Genomic DNA, 19,967 nt, shown 5'->3' on the forward strand with positions numbered 1-19,967 from the left:
TCAAGTTGGGAGTTGAATTGTGGTTCAAAAATGGACTGTGGTAGGGGAGTGGTATTTATTTGTTGATTGGATTGTTTCTTTCTTGTGGTTCTACTTTTAGGCTTAGGCTGTTGTTGGATTTTGGTCCTTGTTTTGATTTTTGGCTGTATCTGGGATGTGGACTTTAAATCAGGATAAGATTGTGTTTGGGAATTGGCATTTGAGTGTTTGGGTTGTGGTTCGGGCCTTGGTTAGGATATAATTTTTGGTTAAAGTTTAGACTGTAGTTGAATTGTGGGAGTAATTGGGTTACAACCATCTATTTTCCTCTGAACTTTTTGTTGTGCTTTTGTTATTCTAGGTGAATTTTTATAAGTGAAATGTTGCTTCTTAGGGGGTGGGATCCTCATCTTAGGAATTCGGGTCAACTTCTTAACAGGTGTCTCTTGTGATGTAGGTGGAGTTAAAGGTTGGGGGGTTTCCATATCCAAATCAACCAAACTCAATTAGATTACCCACAGGGTAATCAAAGTAAATATGCACTTTTTTTTTATTATGTTTCAATATCCAATTATACATTCTTATAATAGCATTCTCTTTCCTAATCATATTTAAATCACCACCATTCATTCCCAAGTCCTCAAATAACTAGTACATTTTACCAAATTTTTCATATCCTGTCCATGAATAAACCATCCATAAAAAATATATTGAAAGTATCTACATTAACCCTATTAATCTCATTTTTTAAATTTTTAGAATAAACCAAATTGAAGTTCGAACCTCTCTCCAATTTACCTATATGATGATACAAAAGAATAATGTGAGTTATCATTTTTCTATAAACATAAATATCAAAACCAATCAATAAACCCTCTAAACTATCCATCCATTTCATATTAAAAATCAACAAAAATGAGTTCAAAAATTTTACTATTATTATCATGAAAATAATAACCGATGTAGCCAAAAATAGTTACTCAATCTTTCACAGTATTGGAGAAATGGTCGTGAGTGCGTATTTTTGTTATTGCTGAATCGTAAATAAACCACTCTCACTAGTTTCACACCAGACCTTATCGCTGGACCACCTTCAAAAGCACGTTGACTAATAAAGATTCCTTGCAATGATAGCTTACATTGATGGAAGGATGAAAGACGATAATGACGCTCGTAGAAAACAACACATAAGCTCTCCTAGGATTTTTTTTTTATTGGTTTGTTTGGGATTCTGGGCACAGTAAGGACACTCTTTTTTTAATAATTTTATTTAATTTATTTTAAAATTAAGAAATAAGTAATATTCCACTTTAAATTTTCTAACAAAAAATAAATAATACCAAATCACTAATGTATTTGTCACGTGTACATGACATTTAACAGGAACGGAACTCTTCTAACGGCAGGTTAGTTTTGTTCATCGTTAATCATTTTTAGTGTGTATATTGAAATTTCGATTCTATCGTGTATATTTTTGTAACCCAAAAAATATTTCATACATACTTTTGTCTATTTACACTTTTTTAGAAAAGGAATCAAGAAAGTGATAATTAGTGTTATTTAAACGATTCTTAATTCGACAGTCGACAATTTTTAGATAGTGTTTGACTGAGACTTATTATTGTGTTTGGTATTCAGAGACACTAAAATTTCATTTTGAGACACAAAATTTCAATCTATTAGTATCTTCAGAAAGTGAAGACACAAACGACTAAAATTTTTAGAAAAAAAGATTGAAACTTTAATAATATTTTTTTTAAAATGTTCTTATTTCATTACTATATTTATTTTGAACCAAATAGAATACTAAAATATAACTCAATCATGTATATTTTATACTAAATATAATAGAAAAATTTAATTTATTCTCAATTTTCCAATCTCTATTTTTTAATTCCTGTCTCTTAATTGATTTTTTTTAATACAGTCTTAATATTTTTCAAAAAATTATTAAATTTTCATATAATTATAATATACCGTAGATTTGATAATATATATTGAATAATTATTAATTAACAATATGAGATTTAAAATATGATTTATCGTTAATTTGCATCATTAGATAGAGTACAATGAAAAATCAATAATTTCTCCTACTTGGATCTATGGTCTACGGAGCCTTGAATGTGCTCCTTGCACATTAGATAGATTAAATTTCATAATAGAGATTAATAAGAAGTCAACCAAAAATTGTAGACGTTAATAAATAATAAGAAAAAGACCAATCTACTTCACCGTTAAAATATAACCAAAATTTCTCATAAGAGTACCAATTATGCTACATAAAATTAGTCATAACACTAATTATTTATATAAAATATATATTAAAATATATAAATTAAACAGTACATACATATATATATAGTAATAATTAATTTAATAATTAATTAATAATGTATACGTAATATTTTGTAAAAATATTGGAGGTTGTTATATGATATATGTGGAGAGATATCTATGAAGCCCTTCAAATTATTTTGCTTTAATGGTCATATTTACTTCATTCAAGGATTAATGGTATTATTTATGTTCTAAAAATTGGATCAAATCGGTTAATTTGACTGAGTTAACGAGAAATTGACTATTAAACCGGTCCAATTAGAGTAAAAATTGATTGACAATAAATTAGTTAAAAAATTAGTTAAACAATCAGTTAATTAGTTAAATTTGTCTAATTTTTTAATAATTAACTGATTTAAAATAATAAAATATAAAAAATATTTTTAAAAATTTATATATTTTTTATATAAATATATTATTTTATTATATTCGATTCAACCTCAATTAAATCTTCAAACCTTTAAATTTTTAGTTTTATCTATTGATTATTAATTTTATCTTCAGAATTTTAGTATTATCATCACATTATCGTGAGAATAAAATTTAACAATTCTGCTTAATAGTTATCTACTATTTTTTCCAAGAAAATAAAACTAGAAAAGCTTATTGGATGTCTTCATTTTTGTTTAGTCAGATCAATTAGACACAATCTAATTTACATCACAAATTCATATACACTATAAATTTACACGTCTAATATTTAGAGTTTTTATTTACTACTTAACTTCAGCCAAATTTTAAACTATAATGCAGCATATATATTAAAAAACATATAATTATATCGCATATTAAAAAACATAACATTTGTCATTAAATTAAAAATTTAATTTTAATACACTGGCAGTATAAAAATAGTTACATAATTATATAATTACATTTATTTTTTTAGATAATTATTTATACAATCAATATAAAAAATAATTATTTTTATTAATATAATATTACATAATTATATATATAGTCACCAAAAAAAAACATCAAAACTAAAGTAAAGTCTTAGCTAGCCATCTTCATTTCAACGGACCCCAATGCATGATATGATAACTTGGGTCAAGAGTACGTAATCCTGAAATCGAGCATGAGACCACGACATAAGAAATAGCTTCCATTGGGCTTTCACAATGTTGTTACCCATTGGAAAAGAAATTGGCCCTGTATATATATAAAAAAAAGGTAAAACATATTTTTTATTTCTGAAAATTGTTAAAAAATTTTAAAATATTTTTAAGTTTTATTTTGTTTTAATTTTATTTTAAAATTTTTTTATTAGTATCAAATATATTTTTAACAACTAAATTTAAAAACAAATTAAAATTAATCTAACTATAATGCATGATAAATATGTTTGATTTATTTGTATTAAAAATTGTTCTTATGAAATTATTCCTGAATGTCATAATTTTTTTTAAAAAATTAGTTGTTATAGATAAATTTAATATAAAAAAAAATTAAGACAAAATTAAAATAAAATAAAATTTAAAAATATTTTTAAAATTTTTAATAAATTTTAAAAATAAAAAATATACTTTATCTTATAAAAAAACGAGGGATATTGAATGCTAGTCATCATGCTCTAATTTTAGGGAAACAACGAGGTTCGAAAAAGAATGATACACTTGCTAGGATGGAGTATTTTTTGTAGACCTAAATTTTAAGGGGTCTTAGCTTCAAAGATTTTAAAGTTTTTAACTTTGCAATGTTAGTAAAATAAGGATAAAAAGTGATAATTAAGTCACACTCTCTGATTTATAAGGTGTATAAGAATAAATATTTTAAGTTCTCAAATTTTTTAAAAGCAGAAGCCGAGAACAACCCATCTTAAAATTGGCGAAGTATTTTGGAGAATAAAAAAGTGCTAGAAAAAGAAATCCTATGACAAATTGGCAGAAGAAACTCAATGGGTCTTCTATGAACCTCAAGATTAAAGATGTTGTCTCACTCTTTTAAGACCTTTACTCTTCTTCTTGTAAGTTGATTTATTTTTTAGTGGAACATTTTCAATACTATTATTCATTTGATGTCCAAATATGAACGGTAAATTTATTTCTAAGAAAATAAAATAACTATACATTTGAGCTAACAAAAAACCTAAATTTAAACCAATTAGAAAACAATAATCTGATTTTAAAATACTAAAAAGCTCTTATAACAAACGAGTTTAGGTTAATTAAGTAGTTAATTTATTTGTCCACTTAAAACTTTAAATAAATATCATTGATTTAAATTTTCTTTTGTTCATGCACCAATTTATTAAGAATAATGTTATATATCTAAATTTTTTTGTTAACTAAGTTTAACAAAATTAATTTAACATAATAAAAATTAGTTATAATTAGTATTATTTCAAGATTTATTATTTAATTTGATTGGACTTAATTTATAAAGAGATTTTGATGTATAACATTATTCATCTATTAACTAATAGCGAATTCTTAAATTGAGTTTCGATTTGCGACTAATTGAATTTTTGTCTGCAAGATTGAATAATATTATCAAAAAAATACACTTGTAATAAATTTTTTTTTATCTCTGACCATTTACTCCAAGAAAAAGATAATGTTTTAGAATAAAAAAAATCTCTTATCTGAATTTTTAACCATTCAAATAATTAATCTAAATAATTCTTTAGATAACCATTCACAAAATTTGGTTATACTAATTATTTAAATAGTTAAGATCGATTAAAAAATTTTAAATTATAAAAGACTATTTTATCTTTGAAACATTACGATCAAATTTTGAAAAAATATTTTTTTAACTTTAAAAAGTAAAAATTTAAATTTCATTTTAAAAAATTAAAATATCCTTTTGGTTCATTTTAAATAGACTAAAATATTCTTTTAAAATCAAAATTATTTAATTTGTCTTAAAAATTTAATTTTTTTTAAAAATAACTAAATATCCCAAAAAAATATACGCAGTAGCTTTAAATTTGAAAGACAAAATGTGTTATTAGCATAGTTTTAAAAATCGAACTGGATCGGTCAGTTCAATTTGGTTAACCGGAACCGGTCACCAAACTGATACGAGTGAATCTATAAATCGTTTGACAGAAAATTGGTTATAGAATCGATCGAACCGGTAGTTAATCGGTGAATCGATAAAACGTCTGTTTTTTGGAGGATTTTCGGTTCGAAAATAAACCCTCCAAACGACGCCATTTTATCCTTAAAAAAAAAGAAAAATTGTAAAACGTCAAAACTGAAAAGTCTAAACCCTAAAGACCTAAATCAATCCCCGTAAGGCCGTAACCCATCTTCTTCACAAACTCATCTCTCCTCTTTTCTCTGAGAATCGCGCAGCCACCAATCACGCAGCCTCCGCATCCTGCCGCCACCGCATTCTGTAGCCACCACAGCGACGGATTTGACCACAGCAGCCCCACCGCGTCGTTGTCATCGCGGAGCTCGCCTTCTCTGTGTTTGCCGGTGTCACGTTCTCTGTCGTCGCCGTTGCTCGCTGCCGGTAAGTAATACTCTGTTCCATGTTTTGCACTTTGCAGCCATCTCCTCGACATCTGCTTCCTGCTTTGTTCCATGTTTTTGATTTTCTGTTCTGATTTTTTATTCAAGTGTTCATGATTTTTTTAGCTGAGGTTATTATTTGCTGAGGTTATTAATTTATTTTTGCTGAGGTTATTTTTTTCTGTTCTGATTTTCTGTTCAAGTGTTCATGATTTTTTTTGCTGGGTTAGTACTTGTTTGCTGAGGTTATTAATTTATTTGTTATTCTATTCATGATTTGGTTGCTGAGGTTATTGTTTGCTGGTTTAGTAATTGTTTGCTGAAGTTATTGATTGCTGGTTTAGTTTTATTGTGGGGTTGGCTGAGTTAATTTTGTTCATAATTTTCTGTGGGATTCGCTGATTTTACTAGGGAGTTTGTTGATTTAAGTTTTACTGTGGAGTTTGTGGAGTTTGCTGAGTTTTACTAGTGTAGACGAGGTTTCTATCAACTTTGAGAGGAACAAGACCAGGATATTGATCAGAGTTTACGCTTTTGAATTTCTTGTTGAGATTCTGTGCAAAAGGTGTGTCATTTCTAGCAGGAAGTTGAAGTTGAGGAAAAGAAGGGATCAGTGTTTGAGATGCCTTTATATTGGAATATAGTTGTGATGATTTTATTGTCAACTAAGATTGGAGCATCCATAAAGACCCTTTGCAGCCATGAAGTATCTGCTTGGAATAATGTTCACATGAACTAAAACATGTGGTTTGTTATAGTCCAATTAATATGAAACTTATGGTGAATGGTTTTGTTAAATTTTGATGGATGATAGTTGGTGTTTTATTAAATTATGATTGATTATGTTTTTTTAAATATTTAAAATTATATATTTAATTTTTAATAATTTTATTTAATATTAATTAAACCGATTGAATTTCGGTTGAATTTCGGTCGAATCACTAAACCAATCATTCTATTAGTTTATTGACCGGTTCGGTTCTCGCAATGTTGGTTATCAATAGCGGTGCAAAATGGGTTAGTCGTCCCATTCAGTCTTGCCTAATGAGGCGGTATCAAATTTTTATCCTATTTTATTTAATGGTGGATTAATAAGTTAGTGAGTCAAGCCCACCAATTTTTGTTTTCATATTTTTTAAGCCATTAAATATTAAAAATATATATAATTTTATAAATATTTTAATATCTTAAAATTTTTTTTTAAAAAAATTATAATTGTTAAATTCATGAATTTTAAAATTTTTATAATTTTAAATATCTAATAAATATAATTATTAATTAAGTTTTTTAAAATAAAATCATAGAATAATAAGTTCAACAAATAAGCATGTTCACTCTTTTAAAATTCATTAAAATTTATGAATTAAACATGCAAATTAAACAAACTTTTTTATTACGACGATTTCAAATTTTTAGTTCGACCTATTTTTACTTTTATTGTCAAATTATACAAATCAATCTGACGAATTTTAGTTCATTTGCCACTCTTAGTGCTGATCAGGTTCAAATTGGAAACATAACGAATAAATAAGCATCAAAATATGAAGTCAAATTATTGCCACACACATTTATACGTGTTTACTTCTGGAGTGTAAAGAAAATAAATAGGCATCAAAATATTAAGTAATATGCCAAACTCATTTATACCTGTCTACTTCTAGCGGTTGTAGGCAGCAAACCAACGGCTTTTCTGAGTTCATTGATTAATGGTAATTCTTGTAGTTTTTGCTAGGGTGATTTTTGTTTTTTATTATAAAATAATTAAAATTAAAAAAATAATATTTTTTAACTAAGTTCAATACTTATAAAAAATTTATTTGATGAACTTATTTATCAAAATAATCCATTTTTAATGCCCCTAAAGATTTATAGGATAAAAAATTTCAGATATAGCAAAAGAACCACAACAAAAATAGATTTTAGATAATGTCAAAGTACTTTTACGTTTTAAAATTTTTTGAACATTTCTCTTGTAATAATGGCAAAGAAATTATAAAGAATGTTTTTGATAATTTACTCTTGATAAAATTATCAAACTCTCATGGTTAAATAAAATAAATAAATAAATAAATCTTTGATCTTTTTATCTCTAAATATTTAAGTATTTTAAAATTTAAAAATATATTTAAATATTTAATTTTTTAAAATTTAAACATATCGATTTCTCATGTTAATCAAACGTGATTTCTAGTTGATACGAATACACACATATAAAATTTTTTAAAATAGAATAAATTAAACTCAAAAATTTATATATTCAAATTTTAAAAAAATTAAAAATTTTCAAATATTTAAATGTTTGCAAACTAAAATCTCAGCATCAATTTATCCTTTTTTCGAGTAAAAAAAAAAAAAAAACAGCCACCTAATTACCTAAATAAAATAAATGCTTGTAAGAATTTGTATTTGTAAGGCTGAGCATAGCCACACAAACTCACACTCACTCACACCTGCAACCTGCAATGGCTTCCTTTTCTCCTCCAACTCACTTCCCAGCCACAACTTCCACTCTCACCAACCGCCGCAATCCCGTTTTCCTCACCACTCTCTCACACACCAACAACTTCTCTCCCTTCAAGTCTTCACTTATCAGTGAAGCTGCCACTGAACCATCCCCGTCGCCGGAGCAGGGCAATGGCTCTGTTGCTGCAGTAGCGCCGACCACCACAAAGGTCCCGGAAGTGAATCCTTTTGGAGACCCAAGATGGGTTGGAGGCACGTGGGACCTCACCCAGTTTCAGAAGAATGGCAACACTGATTGGGACTCTGTTATTGATGCTGGTAACTTAATCAATTTTAATTTCTAGTTAGTTTCATAACTCTGACTTGTTAAATGCTGAAATCTAAATGACCCTCATGATTCTCCTCCAATGCATGCTGCCAACTGCAAAGAATTTGGATCACTAGCTGAAATTTCTATCTGCTAGTCAATACTTTCTTTTGCTGGGTTCCAAGTAGAATCTGATTTCAATTTGTTGTGTAACATCTTTCAAGTGAATCTTTTTCAGTAACATCTGATACTACTTGTTCAAAGATTGTGTAATGTCTAATATGTCCTTTTTCTAGATTACTCTGAAGCATTGGAGATCTATTAGACTATAACAAACAAGATCATATGTAAACATGTTTTGAGTTTTGAGAATGATATTGTTAGCCATAAGAATTGGAGTTTCCTTGTCATATATACATGTCAGAAACTTGTTAAGATTCGCAATTTGATAGAAGATGTGGTGTTCATATGTTGTAGTTTTTTTTTCTAATAAATTGTTTTCAGAGGCTAGTAGGAGGAAATGGCTTGAGGACAATCCGGAGTCATCCAGTAACGATAACCCTGTAGTTTTCGACACCTCCATTATACCTTGGTGGGCATGGATGAAAAGGTTCCATCTCCCAGAAGCTGAGCAACTTAATGGTTAGTACTTAGCACTTGATTTCGATGGGATAAAGAAGTTTTTTGAGCCAGCATGATTATAGAAATCTTTGCTTTTCCGAGTTTCACGCAGGTCGCGCTGCAATGATAGGATTCTTTATGGCCTATTTCGTCGATAGCTTGACCGGAGTTGGCCTAGTCGACCAGACGAATAACTTCTTTTGCAAGACTCTTTTGTTCGTAGCCGTTTCCGGAGTACTTCTGATCCGAAAGAATGAGGACATTGAAACTCTTAAGAAGCTGTGGGAAGAGACTACATTCTATGACAAACAATGGCAAGCAACTTGGCAGGATCAGAACTCAAACACTCTCAAACAAGATTAATGGATTTGATTCTTTTGCAGTTCCCTTTGTCTCATGTTTTTCTTAATGCAGTACTGTTCTGATCTGTTTTCTTACTTTTCATCTTAATGAAGAAGAGTGAAGCATGTTTCTGTGTTTTCAAGTTAAAATCTGTGTTTCTTGTAATAGAGTGACTCCTTTCTTAGACATGTGCAAAACTAATTAACAAACAAATTGCATTGTCTATTAGAATTTCAGCATATCATACATATCTCATACTAAACAGCAAGCTAAACTTTTATTGTAATCTTCCATTATCTATGAGAACATTTGCTGCTTCTATTATAATCTACACTTCTACATAAGCAGCATTTTCCCTTCAACACCATGCAAAATTTAGGTAAATCTCTTGTATAATTTTAAAATGTTCTTGTAGTCAAGGAATAGCGGCAAAAGGGAAAATCTTTGAGTGAACTGGCAATATGTACTTTCTCCAATTTATTTGGGAGGGGGATTTGGAAATATTGAACCAAGAAAAAAAAAACTTTTTATTTCACTTCAATGCTAATCATTAAGATAGAATATATGAAACCTAAATTTGGTAGGAGGGGGGGAAATATTAATACAGAAGTGAAAATTAAATAAAGCATCCTATCATAAGTAAAGATATTTAGGCATGTTGATGTGATGTTTAGAAAGATGAACAATTAAATATACGGATGAATAAGGAATGGAAATATAAGAAAGAAAATTAGGACAGTATCTATTATTGAAAAAAGATTATATAACATGCAATGAAAAATAGAAGATCTAAAAAGATAACATACAAAATAATCAAAAGAGTTTCATATATAATAGACTTCATTATAAATATGATATATGATAAAACACAATGACACTATTTAATTCATATACTTCAACTCACCTGAAATCGGTAAGAAGTAAATTGTAGGAAAGGGAAATTCTTGTATGAACACACCAATGGCCAACTGAATAGACTTTCAGATACTTGTGACTATATATGGTAGTCAATACTTAATAGTAAGCATAATGTCATATTTTGAGGTTGTCAGTACTTGTGACCAATAACAGAAAGGTTATCGACCAAAAGAAGAAAAAATGACGAGAACATCATCTTGTTTTGTGAACAAGCTAAGCAAGTCATTTGGGATATTATCTGTGATCAGGGAATCCAAAGAGATGAAATCTGAAATAGGATGCTTGCACGTCTCATTATTAAAGGATGATGTCTATGCTAATGAATCTTTTGGATTACTACATTAATCTGCTTCTTAATTATTACTATTCTATAATTAAATTTAGGATTATGAGGTTTAGTTTCTCATTGTGACAAGTGGATATATATCCGTAATAATATAATATTATGATGGACCACCCTATATATTCTCAAGTTAAATTTCTACACTTTATTTTCTTTATTAATTATGTTATGGTTTATTGTGAGAACAGGTTTACAAATCAGATTAGATGATTATATATTGACCCTTTTGGTGTAAGAGGTGTTATTGATGGAGCTGCTATAGTGTACTTCAGCTACATAGGCAGAAGAAATCAAAGACGCTTCAAAGAGCCTCCCTATTGCTTTATTGCCTAATGGCTCTGTCTCTTTGCTTCATGCTTCCTTACAACAAGGTTAGCTAGCTACAACTATGAGATTAATTAGATTGATTTAGAAATGTAGCAATTAATTTAATTAGATATCAGATAAAGCATCATATTCAATGGCACTGAGAAGGATAGGATGTGGTGGTAGCCATGTTAGGACAAGCCAGATATTTGTGTGTCATAGCAAGGACTCGTTTGCTACCTTCTTGGTTAGCCAAAGTGCACCCTTCCACCGCCACACTCTTTTTGGGTAAGCAAAATAATTTCTTACACTTCATGGAAATTCAACCACCAATGGTGGGGCCTTCCATTGTTTTCCAACACAAGATGAATAATAGTAATAGTAGTAATAAGTAATAACAATAACATGGTGCCATCATCATCATATCATGCGACCATGTTGATTATTGTTATTGGTATTTGCCATTTATGCCTTGGCCAGCTGCTATGTCAATCTTCCTTAATGTTTTCCTAATGACCACATTGAAGATCCTATCTTACCAAAGGTTTGCTATATGGGCATGTTTTATTACCATGTTCTATGTTCTCTATGGTATTCATAACACTTATCATTAGGAGGAGAATGAGAAAGTTGAAAGTGATGATAAGTGAATTCAGGCACTTGCAACTTAGAATTACAAACCAAGGCAGGAATTCAAGTGGTCTCTGGTTGAAGTGATCGATGGAATAAAGCACACTTATTAATTACATCAATTAGTTGCCACTTAATTGCAAAAACAGAAAAAAAAAAAAAAAAGAATGTAGCTGTAGCACGTACAAATTAGTATTTTGTATATTAAATAGAATGTGATTTATTGAATATTATACTATATCTAATAATGAAATTAGCTAAAGGTATATATGAACTTAATAATTGAGGGAAAAAATGAGTATAAATAACATACATCTCTTTATGCATATGTACGTACATTGTGTGAAATATAAATACTGTATTCATATTAGAGATATAACTAGTAAAAAATCTATGTAATTTCAGCACCTATGAGTACTATAAATGATATAAAAAGTTCCTTGTGTATTCACAATTTTCACACCCTATATAATATAGCTGCAACAAGCAAAGTAGTATTCATAGAAAGCAATATGATTATGAGTTATGACACCATGAGTAAGCTTTAGCCTTCAAGGATCTTGCACCGGATGACTGTTTAAGGAAGATAGTTATTGATACCAGCTGTGGTAGGTGGGGAAGGTAGGGAATTTCACAAGTCAGGGCTTAGAGTCTATATGGTTGATCCTTGTAGGATTTCATATGATCATATCACTTGTCCAAAAGGAACTAAGCAAACAATTATTAACAGAATTATAATAGAATATTTAAGTAATACAATATTTTAAATTACAATCGAATAATGAACATGACACGAGTAAGAACGAGAAAAATTTTAATAATTTAATGACCCATTTTCCACCAATGGGAAAGACCTTACAAACCGACTTGAATAAAATTGTTGAAAGCTTTGTACAAATGAATTATCACAACAGAGTTGGATATTTAGCATCAAGAAATTCTCTGAGAGTCCGAGCAGCTTTATGACCACCCATTAATTCGGCTAGCTTCTCCAAAGGAAGAAGCGCAAGTTCAGCCAAGCTCTTACATCCATCCATTATGGTCCTGTAGTTTGAATCTGTAACGCCTGGCAGTCTTCTTAGAAACTCCACAGCCGACGTGTTGTAATTTTCAGCTCTGTGACCCAGCAATCAACAAAAGAATTCCAGTGTGCACATAAATATAAAATGAACCAGCATATACCAACTCACTAATGTACTACTAAGTATAAATGCATAGAATGATGTATTCGTTATTATGGTAAAAAGCAAGTTGCTATGTTCAATTACCAGAATTTATAAGTTGGAGATCTATGTGAACCACTTCCCATCAAGTGTTCAAGATTCAAATATAGAAAAGCAACTTACCTTACGTCGTTCTCCACAATTCCTTCTTCAGAGGGGACACCCACTCTCATAGCTTTTGTTTCATCCGGTTCATCTTGATTTGCCTTCAGTGCAGCAAATATTTCAGCAGTTGCATGCAAACTTCGAGACCAGATAATTCGTAGCCGTGGAAAGTGTAGAGCAAGCAATGACAGCTTTGATATAATGTTATTTGGTGTCACATCATCACCAATATCACTAGCAGACTGCAAATATATCCACGAATAAATATAATGCATGAATCCACAAAACAATGCGTAATCTATTAAGTATGAGTGGACTACTGTATATTTAAATGAGATTAATCTTTATACATGTTAAATTAAAATGTTTACATTGAAGCAACTATATTATTATGTCAAATAATTTTCATGATGTGATTATACGTGGTTGATAGCTATCTATTGTATACAAAGATACCATCAATCAACAATACTTTCTGTTGCCAATGAAGATCTTCCATGCCCAGAAATTGGTCTTTGTCAGGATTACCAAGCACTCTTTGAAATGGGAATACAAGAAGAAACCAGTAAAAAGCAGAACAGATAGAGTTGTTTTGTGGTCAGCAAACCTGGAATGAAAAGCTCTTATCCTGTGAAAACTCTATCAACAGAACAGGAATCCTATAATATCGCACCATTGTCTCCACCTGGTGGTATAGACGACCTGATGTGAAGCTCATAAAGAGATCTTGAATACTTTTTCTTTCCACGCAAATTAATGGTGACAGGATGTAGTCACCAACTTCTAGTGTCACTGGAATGATGCGCATCCCCTTCTGATGAAGAACATTGGGAAGACTGCTCATGAACTCTCGCATGTCCACAATGACCTGTTAGATTCCCAACTTTTAAGTTTTTTAGACATGGATCATACATCCTACCAAAATAAATAAATAAAGATCACGAACCTGCATTTCTTTATCAACCTCCTTTCTCCCACCAGCTCTTCTGGTCATTGAATTTTGAGAAGTACTTAAATCTGACTCAAAAGTAGAATTCATTCCCAAACAATGTCCACCCTGATTGACAGCATGCAGAATGCCCAGACACAAAAGAAAGGAAAACACAGGAATGCAATCAGCAAATCAAGTATTTGACAATTTGCCACCAGCTCTATTGAAGGCAACCGCTTCTAGTGGACCCAAGAATCAACATGAGAAAAGAAAAAGGAAACACAGAAAAACTAAACAAACCTGATCAACTGGAATCATCATCATAGATTTTTGTCTTATCAAAGATTCGAATGCTCCATTCTCTCTACGTATACTCGCCTCAAACTTCTGAACCTCAGTAGAATCTTCGTAGAATAGAAAATATACTTTCAACTTTTTTGAGGGATTCTCAGCTTTGTAAACTTCTATTTCCCTAACAAAGGCCACGTCTGGATGGTAAACAATGACTATAGAGGGCTTTAATATATCCAGTATAGGCTGATCACTTTCTAAGGCATAAAACTGTACTGGTGGTAATGGCTTTGCATTTGCATTTGCTGTTGTAGTATCAGGATTTTTATGCTTTCTAAGGACCATGTTGTCTACAGATGTCTCAGCTTTATAACTAGTGGAAGCCTCTCTACTACCACTTTGTACTTCAGAGACATCATTAATGATTGGACCCTTTTTATTCCCTACTTTTCTCTTTCCTTTTCCACGACCCCGTCCATCCAAATCTGGCTGAGGAGGATCTTCAAAGTCATTTTCAGCAAGACTTCTTAGTCCTGATGCTGCTGCGAGAAGTGCATCATGCTCCTGCTTACTAATGCTGCTGGTTTCCGCATTCTGAGCAGGTGCTATGGGAGTAACTCCATCAAGAATCCCAAAACCTTTGGGATCTTTTGGCTTCTTTTTCTTATGCACTATATCACGCAGCTGTACTTTGCTTAGCAAGTACTTTTTCCATTCTTCACTCATGAACTTCACAGATAGTGAAAAACAAGTGGCAGATAGGATAACAAAGTCAGCTTCATCAAAACTTACTAACTATCAACCTTTTATATCAGCATTATATTAAAATGAACTGGTAGAAATATTGCAACAGAGAATACACTTGATAATGTGACATATGACTGAGAAGAGAAGTGGGGGTGGGTGGGGGACCAACCTTTTGTGGGCTTTTGAAAATGCATTCTTCAATCTGCAGGCATGATCGTTCATCCTTACATGCCACCAATACAATGCCATTGTCAGTGTCTTCTTTACCTTCGGCCAATAATTCCTCTGTTAACCCGCCTTGCTTTTGCCTTTCTTCTTCTATTTCCTCAAGAATCTCCTATAATGACAGGATACTAAAATTCAGCATAAATCCCAACACCAAGAAAAGATCATGAAATTTAACTACTTTTCTTTAAACTACTTCAGGTTATCCAATTTGAAACAATAAATTAATGTCGGTCTCGGTTATAAAATCAAGTAAAAAGGAATATAAGTATATAACCCAAAGACTTTCTAGAATTGGAACTCACTGACTCACACGTAAGACCTTCCATTTTGGTGCTTCTTCCAAGACTTCCTCCAAAACTAAGCCGGCATTCGAACTTGAAGAAGTCCCATCATCTGCTGTAAAAGCAATCACATAGAAATTTATGACAAAAGAAAAAGCCAACCTTCGTAAGTTTGAATGGGGAAACCTCAATCACATTTCTCTCTTCCTCTTTTCATGTTATAATGATTGTTATTGTGGGTGCGCAATGAAGCGCTATAACAGAGACACAATCCATGCTGGAATGAAGAAACAAACAACACAACCCAACAATCTCTTACCTTCTTCACTGTCTTTGTTATCCTCCTTAACCTTCCTCTTTTTGTTTTTAGCACTCTTGTTCACTTCACTTACTTTTGTACCGTCCGACCTCACAAGATGATAAACACGTTTCTTTGCAAAGTCAAAAACCTTATAACTTGCCTCTGCAAATAGCCAAACAGATCGAAAACTCTCGGACACTCTTAGCGTATCCAGGTATTTCAAGTAAGTTACTGCATCATACCTACCAAATGGAAGCTACTCAATCAGTTCCTATTACAAGCAACATAATCCTCAGATATATAAAAATAAAATAAAATCCTAAAGATTTCAATTGCAACATAAATTAAAGATATTGCAAATAGACTGTTTCATCGTCATTCATGTAAAATAACTAAGTACCTAAATAGCATGTCAATCCTCACTAGTACCCATTTGTTAAAAATATTCTGAGTATATCCCATTTTTGTACCATAGAAACAAGTAGGAATACCTCACCCTAAGAACCAATTTTTCTCTTAATTTTATCCTTTTTATTCAAGTATCCATTTTGATTTCCCATTTGGTATTCCCATTTTCTCTTATATCTTAGACCTCCACGATTGTATGAATAGAGTACATGCAATCAAACATATAATTAACAGAGGAACTGCACCTGACAAGATAATCCAACAGTTTCCTCAATGTCTTAAGGTCCGAAACAAGTTGCTTAGTCTTCTTCCCCAGAGTATGCCAAATTGGGTCTAATTGGCGCCTCACGATCTCATCAAACGACTTGAACAACCCGTTCTCCACCGTCAGATCCTCCACGTCGACCTTATTGGTCTTCCTCATCTCCTTCAAGCAAGCATCCATGACCTCCACAATGGCCTTCTGGATCCCCACCATGTACCTGCTCATCGGAACCCTGATGTCCACCACCTCCGGCGGGTCCCTTTCTAGCTCCTGCGACACGTAGACCTGAAACCTTGGCCAAAGGTGCAGCCTCCGCACATGTAAGAACTTCATTGTCCGCTCCGCCTTCGCGAACCCGGAGATCATCGCGTGCGGCTTATCGGAGAAAGCCCGGACGTAACCGCCACGGTTCAGTGATCGATAAATTCGGATGATAAAGGCCTCGGTGGAGGTTTCACTGAGAGAATGCGCATTGAGGATGATGATTCCGGAGATCATGGATGTGGGGATCTTGTTGGTGAGGAGATCTACGATGAGAATCCTGGGAGTGATGAAGAAGATGTTGCCGGAGGAATAGAGGGAGTGGCGGTGGTGGGCGGGGAGTTCGGCGGTGATCTCGGAGGGGATTTGGGTGAATTGAGGGTTTAGGGTTTTGAGATTGAAGGTGATTCGGGACCTAAGAGTGGCGGAAGAAGGGGAGAGGATGAGGAGTGTTCCCTCTGAATGAGTGTGGAGGAGGAGAAGGGAAGACACCAGCTTCGACAGCGAGAGACCGGAGGAGAGCACCACCAATCCGCCATTGATATCTTCTAGAAGCTCTGTGATGACGTGCTCGTGAAATTGAACCATTTTTTTTCTTTTTTCTTTTTGGGCACGGGGGAAACAGAAGAGAGTGAAGAAGGGTTTTTCGCGCGGAAGTTGGTAGCGCCAAATTCAACTTGACAGTTTGTTACTAAACTAGTACATTTCTTTTTTGAAAGGGTTAATAAACTACACTAATTCTACAAAATAGTATTTTAGATTTAATTCGTACACAAATTTCACCTCTTAAAATTTGATTGCACTAATTTAATTTTTTAAATTGATTTTCGAATGATATATTAATCTTTTAGCCTATTTTTATCGTGAGTCAACTGTTAATGTGACACAACTAATATTATGTGACATCATCAATAATACTATATTATTACTAGGATTTAGATCTTCTAAATTTTAAATTTTAATTTAGGAAAAGTCTAGGGGGCCAGCAGTTTTATTGAATTTTGGCCAGCATGTAACCAGCAGAGGAAGGCATTGGATAAAATCTCATATCAATCTCACACCATCAAATCATCATTGATGGCTAGTTAATGGCTAACAATCAGAAAAATTGCTGGCCCTCTAGCATTACTCTTTAATTTAGTAAGTAAAGTGTGATCTCTTACCATTTATTTTATAGGTAGGACAAAAAAAATATGAAAGAAAAATTATTCATTAATAAAAAATTATACTTTATTCTCTAAAGTGAAAATTCAAAAAAATTATACTTTATTCTCTAAAGTGAAAATTCAAAATTTAGAGAATCCAAATTTTTATTACTAACTCCTATAGCGTCTTCATCTTTTCATACATCTCTTCTCATTCCTAATTTCATAAACCATCACCACAACCACCATCCCTAATTTGCCACCACATTACCACCCGTTCCCTCCTTGACGAATTTCCCACATTCTCTTATTCCTTCGTCAAGAATCTCCACAAGAAAAAGAAGTACGCTCAATGCGCCATTTGTCTCTTAGAGTTCAAGGATGATAGCATTCTCTACCAGTTCACCACTACTACTGCATCTTTCTTTGACTTTTGGTCCACACCTTTCACATCTGTAACCTCTTGCTTTTGTCCTGACGTCAGCATTCACTCTATTTCTATTTGGTTCTATTTCTTCTACTTCTATTACGTCAGTTTTTCACTCTTACTCGAAAGCATATTCTACTTGTTCTTTTTCAATGACAAATCTGATGGTATATGCAAAAAATTTTATGCTACGTAAAAAAATTGTTATTTCGATAAAATTTTTGTTATATGCAAAAATTTGTGTGTTACGAAAAAAAATTGTGCTATGTTGATAAATTTTTGTACTTTCTAATAAAATTTGTTGTGCTGAAAAAACGTGAAAAAAAAAGTAATAATACATATACGCATTTTTTTATATATACTTATAATAATTTAATTAAATTTGATTACCAAAATATTTATACATATAAAATTACTTATTAATAAATAATGAGTTTTGTTAATGAGATTTTTTGAAAATTTAATATCTATTTATCTATTATATAAAGAAGATATAAGAAAAAATTGATATTCAATTTTTTTCTTAAAATATTTTTTATTATATATAATTTATATAAAATGTATATGTTATTGTTTTAACGATTCCAATTCAAAACTTTTTTTAGAATATTAAATATTTATCATCTCGATTATTTTTTGTTATTATATATTTAATTTATAATAATTCTTATTAATATATTAATAAATATAACAGAAATAACTCCTTAAGTAAAAATTAAGAAATAAAAAATTAAACTCTTTTTTTTTTTTGGGTCTGGAACCTGGCCTCGGATAATTTTTGGGGGTCATGGCTGTCCTCGCCCTAAGACCCTGAAAATGTCTACCTTACACATATTAGTTTGGGTTTTTGGTTGGGTTGCCCAATGTATACAGTCTGCTACCAGTTTTGTGATCCTGTTTGTCTTATTGTAAATATGTTTCCATTTATAATTTAAAAAATAAACAGTAAAACAAAGGATGACTACTTAACCAAATTAAGAAGCCCTAAATGACCAAAACAAAAAGAAGACCTAAGTATTTTACATAAAAAAGGAAGACAAGCCCATATGAGTTTAAGAATGGATTTGGTAAGATTTATCGAATAAATGCTTGAATTTTTAATTAAAAAAATGTTTGAACTTTTTAAAGCATTAATTATTAATCTGTATTTAGTAAAATAAAATGTTTAAGTGTTTGTGTTTGTTGTTTAAGAATTAAATTATTTTTCAAATATATTTTAAAATAGATTATATTTTTAAAATTAAATTGTTTAATATAATCTTATCTTATAATCAATTTTTAAATTATTCTTCTATTATTATATTTATTATTATTTTAAATTTTAAAATAGTTTCATAAAAAACTATTCTTATAATTAATATTTATAAAAAATCATCTTTAAAATGAGGTGTAATTTATATTAATATTATTATGTTTTTGTGTAATACGTAAATAAGAGGGATAGTTAGTGTAAATATATAAATCGTGAGTATCAATTTCAAAAAGGACAAAAAATCAAATAGGAATTGTAGGTGACGATTCCTAAGGATAAAATTTTTCTTAAAAAAAAATTTTAGTAACGATTTTTATAGAGAAAAATTTTTGAAAAGTAAATTGTTAGTTACGATTTTTTATAAGGAAAATTTTAAAATATTTAATAAT

General features: G+C 30.9%; 2 protein-coding genes and 1 long non-coding RNA gene across 4 annotated transcripts; 2 read left to right on the plus strand and 1 right to left on the minus strand.

The window, feature by feature from the left end:
* Positions 1–5,503: 5,503 nt before the first annotated feature.
* Positions 5,504–6,638, plus strand: LOC140173307 (uncharacterized). The gene is made up of 2 exons (XR_011861853.1): positions 5,504–5,784; positions 6,195–6,638. It is a non-coding gene; the product is annotated as an uncharacterized lncRNA (long non-coding RNA).
* Positions 6,639–8,095: 1,457 nt separating this feature from the next.
* LOC112800379 (light-harvesting complex-like protein 3 isotype 2, chloroplastic) lies at positions 8,096–9,843 on the plus strand. The gene is made up of 3 exons (XM_025842624.3): positions 8,096–8,564; positions 9,058–9,195; positions 9,287–9,843. Exons 1-3 carry the CDS (start codon positions 8,246–8,248, stop codon positions 9,535–9,537), a joined length of 708 nt encoding a protein of 235 aa, XP_025698409.1. The 5' UTR covers positions 8,096–8,245; the 3' UTR covers positions 9,538–9,843.
* Positions 9,844–12,422: 2,579 nt separating this feature from the next.
* On the minus strand, positions 12,423–17,532 carry LOC112800380 (DNA repair endonuclease UVH1-like). 2 transcript variants are annotated; one of them, XM_025842626.2, is made up of 9 exons: positions 16,474–17,532; positions 15,839–16,062; positions 15,549–15,631; positions 15,180–15,347; positions 14,273–14,992; positions 13,988–14,098; positions 13,649–13,909; positions 13,060–13,283; positions 12,423–12,829 (listed from the first exon to the last, which is right to left on the minus strand). In XM_025842626.2, the coding sequence occupies exons 1-9, from the start codon at positions 17,340–17,342 to the stop codon at positions 12,619–12,621; spliced, it is 2,871 nt and encodes a 956-aa protein (XP_025698411.1). In that variant the 5' UTR covers positions 17,343–17,532; the 3' UTR covers positions 12,423–12,618. The 2 variants fall into 2 exon arrangements, with proteins under 2 accessions (XP_025698411.1, XP_025698410.1); XM_025842625.2 differs by having other exon boundaries at positions 15,549–15,634.
* Between the last annotated feature and the right edge of the window lie 2,435 nt (positions 17,533–19,967).

This window comes from Arachis hypogaea, chromosome 5 (assembly GCF_003086295.3).
Source record: "Arachis hypogaea cultivar Tifrunner chromosome 5, arahy.Tifrunner.gnm2.J5K5, whole genome shotgun sequence".
Lineage (NCBI taxonomy): Eukaryota > Viridiplantae > Streptophyta > Magnoliopsida > Fabales > Fabaceae > Arachis > Arachis hypogaea.

Coding starts and splice junctions, on each gene's coding strand:
- LOC112800379 (XM_025842624.3), top strand. CDS start 8,246: ATGGCTTCCTTTTCTCCTCCAACTCACTTCCCAGCCACAACTTCCACT. Junction 8,565..9,057: donor GGACTCTGTTATTGATGCTG/GTAACTTAATCA, acceptor AATTGTTTTCAG/AGGCTAGTAGGAGGAAATGG. Junction 9,196..9,286: donor AGAAGCTGAGCAACTTAATG/GTTAGTACTTAG, acceptor AGTTTCACGCAG/GTCGCGCTGCAATGATAGGA.
- LOC112800380 (XM_025842625.2), bottom strand. CDS start 17,342: ATGGTTCAATTTCACGAGCACGTCATCACAGAGCTTCTAGAAGATATC. Junction 14,099..14,272: donor TGATGATTCCAGTTGATCAG/GTTTGTTTAGTT, acceptor GCTGTCAATCAG/GGTGGACATTGTTTGGGAAT. Junction 13,284..13,648: donor ATAAGAGCTTTTCATTCCAG/GTTTGCTGACCA, acceptor ATATATTTGCAG/TCTGCTAGTGATATTGGTGA.